Genomic DNA, 10,840 nt, shown 5'->3' on the forward strand with positions numbered 1-10,840 from the left:
CCAATCAGACTCTGGCATTATCATGTACAGTCTAGGTGTTGACTGATACTTGCAAAATTATCCTGGCTGTAACTTTTATTTGTCACCAATGGTGATCAATAAGAACTACTGGCAAGAGAACAGAACCGATATAATTGACAAAATTCCCAGCAGAAAAGCAAACCTTTATCTATGAATGAACTCTATTCTCAACCCTGTCTATGCTGCTACCCGTTTTGAGTAAAGAACTACTGTCAGTGTATTTTTATTTTAATGGAATAAATTAGTCTGTATTTGAATTTGTAAATATGTATGCCTTGCATTCCCAAGGCAGTGTGGAGTTTGTCAATATCTGTTGATAATAATCACACTCCATTTACAGTATGTATTGTAAAGTTCTGTTTCATTTATTTAAGAAAGGGCCATAAGGGAAGATCTAGCCATTTAGCTGAACTTGAGTTATTTGAGAGAAAATGGGGACTTTATATCTACGTTAAGGCCATAGGATTACGGGTTTGGAGTTGAATTGGAATTTGAAACTGTCTGCATTAATCAAGGGGAAGTGAAAACTGACATTCTTACCATCCATATAATGCACAACGGACTTTACATCATGAAAAGTTATGTCAGACTGTGAAATAATTAGATTAATCCCAAATGCATTTGAGCATTGGTGACTGCAGAAGTAATACCAAAGAGCTAGAGTGGTTCTGCTATCAAATCATTGCTCTACCACGACAGCAGTCAATCATTTGTAGGTGTACAATGTGCGCAAACCGGTGCAGTCAAATTATTTACACTAATGCACCATGAGTTTGAAATGTTCTCTGTGTCAATGAGTGACATTGACACCACAGGAGGTTGGTGGCACCTTAATTGGGGAGGATGGGCTCGTGGTAATGACTGGAGCGGAATAAGTGGAATGGTATCAAATACATCAAACAATTGGTTTCCATGTGTTTGATGCTATTCAATTTGCACCGTTCCAGCCATTATTATGAGCCGTCCTCCCCTCAGCAGCCTCCACTGATTGACACAGAGAAAAATGCACCCAACCAAAATCTGTTTTGATATTAACTGCTTTGACACAATGTCAAACTGTTTTGTATGCGATTTGGGGGCATAGTTTGTTTTTAGTGTGATCTTTGCCTTTGTCACTTTTCCTATGTGTGTGTGGCATCAGTCCATGCCTGGATGTCAAATACATAAATGGTTTGTTTTTTCTTTGTATTTATATGTTAATAAATTGTATAATTAAAGGTGTATTATGACAAAGTGGGCTCTGTTTTTACTAATTTACCATATTGCTAGCTTTATATTATTAGACAACTGTTTGTAGCCATACAGTACATTACATAATTGTTCCCTAGACTGTTCCCTCCCTCCTTCATCTCAGCTGTTGATTGGTTTCTAAGCGGGCTTGTCAGCCATCACAACGGGGGTTGCTGATGTGCTAGCTAGCTAGCCTGAGGAAGACCAGGCGCCGTTTTATAGATATTCAGCTAGATTTCTCTCTTTCTAGTATTTGGCTAATGTTGGATAGACAGCATGGATTTCAACGAATTGTTTAGTGAACGAACATTTCAATTTTCGGACTTTCAGGAGTTTACGGTAAGTTACGTTTTCACTCGCCTTGGCCTGTCATTAAGCCTACAATAGCAGGCTAGTTAGCTAGCTACGTTGTCAACGCTAGCTGAGTTGGCTAGTTTAGGGAGGTATTTAGTTAACGATAACAGTTTACGGGATGATATGAGTTTACGACATATTTGGTAATTGCATTTTAAATATGTATACCAGGTTAAACAAAACGTGTTTGTATGCCTTTCTTATAATTGAACATCAAAACACGGCTAGGTTAACGCTTACTGTACGGTATTGGACTAACTAACGTTAACGTAGCTAACCAGCTTGCTAACGTTAGCTACATGTGAATGTGGTTGTTCTGGATTTAGGTGACAAGTCGTGAAGTTGAAGCTAACGTTAACCCTTACCTCGTAAGACGGTAGCCAGCAAACACAGTGGGATAACCGAATATAAGAGGCAATTTGTGGGATAGCTATTTAGCTAGGTACATTATTCCAACTGTGTTGACGTGACTTGTTTGTGTAAAGTTTGCTAGCTAACGTTATTTCAGGTTCTTTTTTGTCATGTAGGCGTGTCGCTCAATTATGAACTTTGCTATCTGATCTGCCTTCACAGTTTCTTCCTGGACATCAGAAACTGTCTGAGAGAGTACGGAAGCGATTGTACTATGGCCTGGACCAAGATGGCTCTCTAGATTCCCTTTCCTGTCCTGTTACAGGTTAGCTATTTTGTCTGTTAGGTTATGTCCTGTCCATGTGTGACTGTGTTGATTATTATGTTGTGAATTTGAATAATTGATTATTATTATGTTCTGAATATGATTTCTAGATATTGCTGTGGAATTCCTTCAGAAGTCTGCCCCTAGCCCAATTCGAAAACTGCACAAGAAATATGCTGCTCATGTCGCGAGGTATGTTGTCAGTGGCATCAAGTCAGTGAATGTTGACACTTTCCATGTTATCCTTTCTGGGCACGTAATGGTCTTCATAACTTAATATAGTTGGTCTGTTTTTCAGGGAGGCGTGTATCTCTCCGTGTGCCATGATGCTGGCCCTGGTCTACATCGAAAGGTTACGACACAGGAACCCCGAATACCTGCGAAAGATCTCCTCCTCTGACCTCTTCCTTATCTCCATGGTATGTGGGCCAAAGGTTGGATGCATCTCAAATGGCACCCTATTCCCATTGTAGTGTACTGCTTTTGACCAGAGCCAAGATCTGCATTTCACTGTTAGTCTACACCTGTTATTTACGAAGCATGTGAGAATATGTTTTTGATTGATTGATTGGAATAGGGGGAAATTTGGGACGCACAGGTTGTCTCGCCAGAATTAAGCCAAGGCTATTTAGCCTAGGTGATAAGCATTAGGTCCTCTTACCAGAATTATGCAATGGCAATGTGGGTGACTGAAAAGCACAGGTCTTCTCGACAGAATTAGGTTAAGGCTATGCATGTGATGGGCACAGTACAGCTTGTTATGAACATGGGTCTCTCTATTATCTGCTGGGCATGTAGGGCCAAGACCCATATACTACACCTAATTCTTGTTCAATTTAGAATCTGCAATGTGGTTTTTTGACCAGGGGTAGGCTTAAGTCTGTGTCTGGGAAAGCGTCCTGTCATGTTTTAAAATCCAATCAAATGTTATTCGTCACGCACAGTTTACAGCAGGTATAAAAGATGCAGCAAAATGCTTATGTGATAGCTCCTTCAACAATGCAGTACATCAGTCAGTAACAATAATAACAATAGTCAAGTCAAAAATAACAAGTATTAGGATGGAATCGCCTGTGTAGTATGTGTGAGGAGATGGATGCAAACACATCTTGCTTTCTATGACATATGGACTGATCTTAACCCCCTAATCCTGTGTCGCCTTTCCTCCAGATGGTTGCCAGCAAATATTTGTACGACGAAGGGGAGGACGAGGAGGTGTTCAACGACGAGTGGGGGGCAGCTGGGAAACTGGACGTCCAGACTGTCAACACCCTGGAGATGAATTTCCTCGATGCCATTGTAAGTTATACATAGTATTACATACTATACACACAGGCTCAGAAATGTGGGATCCCACTCAGAGCCATATATTTAATAGTGGTGCGTGGGTCAACCGTTTGTTCACCCGCACCCGCCCGCATTGAAAATCTGAGGCCCAACCCTAACCCGCTAATACAGAAAATGCACTGTAGGCTACAGAGACGGCAGAATGATTTTTTGACAGAGGGTGCAGGATTTTTTTTGCCTGATTTTAGATATGTTTCTGCTTATAATTTCTGACATTTTGGTCGGTTTTTTTAGTAAACTTGTCTATAATTAGATACATGCAGCTTCTCTTCTGTCATTGTATGTAGCCCCAGAAGACTAAATAAACCCTTGCTCACCAGAATAATGTCATAAATCGATAGAATGAATGCTTCAATCTAGTTGACATTGGTAAAGTTTTCTGTCGTCTCTGCTTCTTTCATGGAGCAAAGACGTTCAGCGACCGGGAGAAAATTCAATAACAAAAACAAAGGAAATATCTTCTGTGTGAAATGTCCAAATGGCATCAGTTTGACTGGTTGTAAGCAAATAGAATACTGTGAAAATGACCCAACGTGTTTCTGAAAATATTTCAGTTCAGCTTGGATGCATATTTTGTGCTTGAAATACTATCAGCTTTTATGATGCTGATAAAGATAGCACCTTTACAGACGGTATCTAATTGCTTATTCGCATTCTCTCAAGATGCTGAAATAAATAAATCATATTTCTCCACTACTGTTCCCGAGTCAAAATGTTGCCTACATTTGGTGTATAATTTTACTGCACGAAATGCTACATTCTGCAGGAGTTAATATTAAGGCTGTGAGAGGTTATAGACCTACAGTCAGTGTCCAGATTTCAGTTTCCATTTAACCCATCTGAACAGTAGGCTACAGTTCCCTATTTAAAGTATAGTGCTTCACAATCATCACACATAACACTGCTATCATCCTCTTTTACCACTTCACCAAATCTTTCCCAAACATTACTTTTCTTGCCTCCCTTTTTCATTATTATTTTCAACTCTCCATTTCGTAGCTTTTCTCTTATTGAATTAAACTCATTGTCCTTTTTGCTTCAGTGGATCGCCATTCATTTTTTTCTGCCCGGCCCGTTCACAAAAGCATGGGGTGTAGGCTATTTGGTGTGCGTACAGTTAGGCCCTAAAGCTTAGGCTTACACTCTAATGCCAGATAGCCAAAAATAATGAAAGAAACATAAATGTAGCCTAGCGATATAAATTGCACAAGAATGATACATGTATTGTTTTTTCTGTATTCAACCTGCCCGCCACCCAATGTTCCCTCAAAAAGAATTCAGCACTTGAAAGTTGTGAAAATTCTGTGCAACTTCCGGCGCGTGTTTACTGTGAACATTGAGGCTGTACCCGCTTTAAGTTTTAACAGTGCCCAAGTAGGCTTCTGTGGCCATTTGATCATAATGTAAGCCTACCAGAGTGGCCTACCATCAAAAACAATGGAGAAAAGGCATCCCATAACATTTTAATGTGGAAATAGCTGTTCTATCGTTCACAGATTGGCTGCTACTGTAGGCTGGTGTTCAACGTAGACCTGTATTCCATGAGACGTTTTAAAAAAAACATGCCGAGCTTGACATTAACCTGTTTATCCACTTGTCCTTCAGACAAGGAGGTGACTGAAAATGTTGTTGTGTTTGATGCAAGAAACCACTTTACAAAATAAAAACGTCATTATTCCCATACCATTATTACAGAGAATCAGACAAATTATGCTACCCTCTGCCTATTGGCTACTTAGCTTATTCAAGCCGGTCTCAGAATACAACACTGCCCCTTTTTATAAGACAAAAAAAAAGCTCTTTACCCAACGCGTTTTGTGGTCTTGTAGGAAGCAATCAGTCCCCCATTGCTGACTAGAAATGATCTATAACTGGGCTAATAACTCACAAACTAGCAAAGGATATGAACAAATGTGCACACGTCGCTACATGTAGCTCTTGCTTTGATCTCAAAACAAGTGCATCTACTCACGACTATGCTGTAAACACAGTCCAGTTCAAAGTAAATGGCACCAATCCATGGCAATGGTCTATTTGCATATAGGCCTACTGCAGCTCTGATTAGTTACGGCGAGGCCTACTGCAGCTCGAACATTGCTGCCACCCACCCCCCACTTCATCCACACAATATTTCATAACCCTAAACCCACCCGCCCCACGGATATAACCGCGGGGACTGCAGGATATGTGTCAACCCGCGCATCACTAATATTTAAATCCCATTGTACTGTATTTGCATGGCCATGATATGCTATCTGACAGCTGCTCACGCTTCTGTGTTTCAGGAGTGGAGCCTCTTCACTGAGCCCGGGGACTACTTTGGCATACTGGATCAACTAGAAACCAGGTTTGTGATTCTTGTCATTCACGTAGATTGTTTTTCGTGCTAGTGCAGGGTTCCCCAACTGGCGGCCTGTGGGACGTATTTGGCCCACAGGTGATTTATATTTGGCCACCTAAGTTTTCAGAGCAAAAAAACATTTCCTTGTTGGTAGTTACAGTCTTGTCCCATCGCTGCAACTCCTGTACGGACTCGGGAGAGGCGAAGGTCGAGAGCCGTGCGTCCTCCGAAACACAACCCAACCGAGCCGTACTGCTTCTTGACACAATACCCGCTTAACCCGGAAGCCAGCCGCACCAATGTGTCGGAGGAAACACCGTACACATGGCGACCGTGTCAGCGTGCATTGCGCCCGGCCCGCCACAGGAGTCGTTAGTGCGCGATGGGACAAGAACATCCCTGCCGGCTAAACCCTCCCCTAACCTGGACAACGCTGGGCCAATTGTGCGCCGCCCCATGGGTCTCCTGGTCGAGGCCGGCTGCAACAGAGCCTGGACTCGAACAGCTAGCACTGCGATGCAGTGCCTTAGACCACTGCGCCACTCGGGAGGCCCCCAGCAAATCATTTCCAAGGGATTTTAATTCTGGAACTCTGTTCCAAATTATTCCTATGCATAATAGAGAGATATACCGTATATGTGATCGTATACAAATGTATGCAAGATTTGAAATTATTGTTTTAGTCAAAAATTATATCGGTTTGGGCTTCTTGTAGTCAATTTGTAGTCTACAAAAATATTTGTAATTATGTTCCGACCCCCTGACCATCCGCTCAAGAAAAAATCGGCCTGTGTGTCGGGGTGTGTGTGAGAGACTCCTAATGCATTAGAACCATTAGAAACACAAGAAGCTATGAAGTGTTGGGAATGTCATAGAGACTTCTGTTTTTGGAGGCCCCATGATTTTTCAGGGAATATCTAAATCAGTAGTGTCAAGTTCTTGTGGTAATTTGGCTGGCATAGGGGCTGTAGATCTGATACAGAGCTGCTAGTTCAAACAAAGGGTTGGTTGTGTGTGTCACATGACCGTAGTCATTTGTTTGCCAGCCTCTGTTCTAGGTACATCTCTCTCTCTCTCTGTGTTTGCATTGAGTGTGGTCTGTGTGTGTTGTGTGTGTGTGTGTGTGTGTGTGTGTATTAACTCTGGCCTGTTGTGACTCCAGTATTGCAGTGAAGCAGGGGATGAAGCGAGGCTGGTTCACCTACACTGACCTCTGTGTGCTGCTGGAGCAGGCGGCGTGGCGACAGGCACTGACGGCCCTCTACCTGCGCTTTGCCAAGGTGAGGAGGGGTCAGAGGGCAGGGCAGTGGGGTCCACAGTGCACTGAAGGACTGAGTTGTGGGTCGTGCTCAGTATGGGCACAACGTAGCAGAACATTTTGAAATAGAAAATAGCGTTTTTTATTTGACTTATTCAGGTATTACGTTTTCTCCTGTTTTGTGTCTAATGGACACAACTCTAGTCTCAGAAACACCCCTGAAAGTAACATCAATTTCCGAAAACTGCTCATTGCAGAAACCCACGTAAACTATGTGTTGATTGAAAGAAGCAACACTTTTGAAAGTAGTCAGTTTGGGGGAAAAGGAAAAACATAATGAAAGAAATCCACTAAATCCACATGTCCTCACCTCTCTCCAGGTGACCTGCATGCTGGGGCTGGTGTATCTGACCAGTGTGGCGGGCCTTATTGCCACCAGCGCTGTGCTGCAGCAGCTCAGCCTCCCCAGGAGCAGCCAGCCCCTGGCCCCAGTCAGCCAAGTCCACCTGCCGAGCTCCAGCCTGTCTCCAACACCACCACCAGTCCAGCTCCCAGTCCCAGAGACCCCCAGTCCAGCATCCGACCTCCCTCGCTGCTGCGTCTTGGGCAACGACAGTCACAACCGCCGGCCTGGCACTCTCCACACCCACGACGACCACAACCACGGCTCGCCAACCTCCTCCCAGACCTCTATACTGTGTCTATGGGGCTCTCTCCTCACCTCGCGGGGCCACACTGACCCAGACCCCCAGCCTGACACTGAACCAGCCTTGTCCGCCTCCTCCCTGCACTTCCCCGGTTGCCCAGTGACAGTGGGGAGCCTCCCTCCTGGCTCTATCCAGTGCGGCCCACGGAACACCTCTGCTCCACTACTTGAGCCTGGACACCCTGGACACCCCGCAGCACCGTGGCTGGCCCCTTCCCCCCTCCTCTACGGAGCCGCCCCGATGTTCCTGGACTCCTGTCTGAATAGCATGGCAACCCTCCGTGTCGGACCCTGCTGCCCACAGTTCATGCTGCCCATCGAGAAAGCCCCATCTCTCCTCATGCCCAGCTAGACACAGACGGACAAAACAAGCCACTGCAATGACGATGACGCCGGACTCCAAATTAAACCAGCTGATTTTTCAGAATGCATCCGTTGCAGTGAAAGGATTGATTTTGTTTTGTATATGCTTTTTTTTGCATATACTGTCTAAATTTGAGATAAGAGACCCTAAAGGTGAGTAGCACATTTTGTACAGTGGTTTGATGCCAGCTGAATTGGTGTAAATAAGTAAGATTAACTCATAACAGCATGAGATCTGAGTTCTGTACTCAGCCCCTCATGTCTTTTCTAACATTTATTTTTCAAAGGAGGTTGGATCACATAGCTTTTCAATGGGTGTTTCCGAAGTCAAGGAGGTGTTTGAGGTCTAGAAGGTGTGTACATGGCAAACTAATATTTCAGGTTTGGTTTCAAAAGACAAAAAAAAAGTGTTTAGCATGGCTACCATACCCACACAGCGTTTGTTACTACCTACTCTTTAGCCTGGGTCCCAGATTTGTTTGTGTCATCATTCCACTCATTGCCACTCCTTGTCATATGTCAAACATGTTTGGCATGACAAAGTGGCATGATGGCACAAACAGACTGGTACCCAAGCTACCTACTCCTTACCTATGTTTGAAAATGGGGGCTTGTAGGAGTTAGGTTAAGTCATGTTTTGAGTTGGAGGAGTTAAGTTTTGATGCGACATCATAGCTATTTGAGAATGTGTTGCGAAAGTAAGTTGTCTCGACAAAAGCAAGGCTGCTTTCTAAGTCAGTACTGTATTGTAGCGCGCCAATGAGTCTCACAGAAAGTGAACATAATGGATTTAAGAAGGGAGTCAGTTTAGTCTGGTCCCATATCTGTTTGTGCCCTTGCCAACTCCATTGCTGTTCTTGTCAAGCCAAACATTGCGTGACAAGGAGTTGGAATGATGGCACAAACAGACTTGCACTCAAGCTAGAGACAACTAGCTAGCCTACATATGCTTTGCCATGGAGTTTTGGGTCATTATTCTCTCATTTACTGCAGTTGTTATTTTAAAGATTTCAACATATTTATGCTTTTTTTTGTTTGTTAATCATATTTAGACCAGTGAAGTCACAGATGGCTACTGGTCCCTGCACTGAACAACAGTAGAGATTAAATGTTTTTTTTATTCCAGTGAAAAAACAGTAAACAGTAAATTGATATCTCAGTATGGCTGCCCCTCTCAGGTCGTGTTCATTAGGGCACATCGTAGCGAAATGCTTTAAACTGCTTTGCAACAGTAAATGAAAATAGACGTTTGTTATTGGACAAGTTCAGCGAGTACAACCCCCCTCCCCCCCCTTTTTTGGGACATTTGTTTCATTTCATGCCTACTGAACATGACGCTGAACTCAGATAGCACAGGGGGACAGCTGCAACTCTGAGAGTGCAGCCTTTAGTTTTTTTTTCAGGTAACTATTTATTTTACCATGATAGAATGCAGTGGCCATCTCTGTTTTCATGTTTGCACAACATAATGCCACGCAACTGAAATAGGTCATAACCAGTCCACTGTTTGCCGTTTTTTAAATAAGCGTTTTGAATATGACGCCAACATTAAACATGAATGTTTTGAAAATGTATCTAATGAATGCGATTTTCATCCAATAACCTAATCATGGAAACATAACATCCTCATATGGATGAGGTGTATTGTGCAAAACATAACACTTTTTTAAAAATAGAAATGTCTGTTTTTCAATTAGTGCAATTAATTAGTATCCCTCTTTAACATACCCATTTGGTTGGGGAGACCTGACAACAGTAAACCAGCCACTCAATCACTCGCACATAATTTGCCTTTTCCACCCGCTCAAAATTGGAAATGGCTTCTTTCTCCTTAGAAATATAATTACTTGAATGGGGATGTCAATTCTAGTAATACTATTTCTATGTCTCTCAACCCTGAAAAACAGTTAGCTCTTCTCATATTTTTCTACTCAAGAGAGAAGGTTCTTGCTAGGGAATTTGTGATATTTCTACATTTGACTTGGTTTTACATTGACACGTTTCTTACAAAGCCATGAGGCACTGGGGTCCCTAGGACAATAACTCCATGAAGTTTGGCTTTTGTTTATTTAGATACTTTCAGCAATTGAACAAATTCAAATCAGACTTAGATTTTGAAGCACGATATCCTTGAATTTTGTAAACCATGTACAAAACAGTCAATGTGTAGAAATCTGTAAAAATATATATAATAAAATGCTTGACCCTTAAAGGTTTGGTTTTTATTTGTCATATATGCTTGTATCACTGTCCACATGGTCCACTTTGACATACAGTATGTAATGTGAGTTGTCAACATTGAGCTATTCATCTCACAATCTATTAATCACACACCCTAGAAAGCAATATGCCATTTGAGCTCACATCTAGGAACTGCAGTCACACAGGCACTGATCTACATGTGTGGTGTCAAGCAAGGCGACATTAACCTGGTCCCAGATTTGTTTGGGCTGTCTTGCCAATTCACATGGTCTTTGTCAAGACGGCACAAACAGATCTGGGACCAGGCTAAGGCACTGTCACCTAAGCCACCATCTTTGGAAT

At 42.7% G+C, this 10,840-nt stretch overlaps 1 protein-coding gene across 1 annotated transcript; it reads left to right on the forward strand.

The window, feature by feature from the left end:
- The first annotated feature begins 1,390 nt into the window (after positions 1 to 1,390).
- Positions 1,391 to 10,508, forward strand: cnppd1 (cyclin Pas1/PHO80 domain containing 1). Its single transcript, XM_041855677.2, has 8 exons — positions 1,391 to 1,590; positions 2,179 to 2,281; positions 2,392 to 2,473; positions 2,580 to 2,700; positions 3,452 to 3,580; positions 5,914 to 5,975; positions 7,132 to 7,249; positions 7,608 to 10,508. The coding sequence occupies exons 1-8, from the start codon at positions 1,528 to 1,530 to the stop codon at positions 8,283 to 8,285; spliced, it is 1,356 nt and encodes a 451-aa protein (XP_041711611.2). The 5' UTR covers positions 1,391 to 1,527; the 3' UTR covers positions 8,286 to 10,508.
- Positions 10,509 to 10,840: the final 332 nt, after the last annotated feature.

This window comes from Coregonus clupeaformis, chromosome 29 (genome assembly GCF_020615455.1).
Source record: "Coregonus clupeaformis isolate EN_2021a chromosome 29, ASM2061545v1, whole genome shotgun sequence".
NCBI lineage: Eukaryota > Metazoa > Chordata > Actinopteri > Salmoniformes > Salmonidae > Coregonus > Coregonus clupeaformis.

What these genes read in the sequence shown, in the direction of transcription:
- cnppd1 (XM_041855677.2), top strand. Translation starts at nt 1,528, where the DNA reads ATGGATTTCAACGAATTGTTTAGTGAACGAACATTTCAATTTTCGGAC. An exon ending in CCTTTCCTGTCCTGTTACAG is followed by an intron (nt 2,282 to 2,391) that starts GTTAGCTATTTT and finishes TATGATTTCTAG; the next exon opens with ATATTGCTGTGGAATTCCTT. An exon ending in TCTACCTGCGCTTTGCCAAG is followed by an intron (nt 7,250 to 7,607) that starts GTGAGGAGGGGT and finishes ACCTCTCTCCAG; the next exon opens with GTGACCTGCATGCTGGGGCT.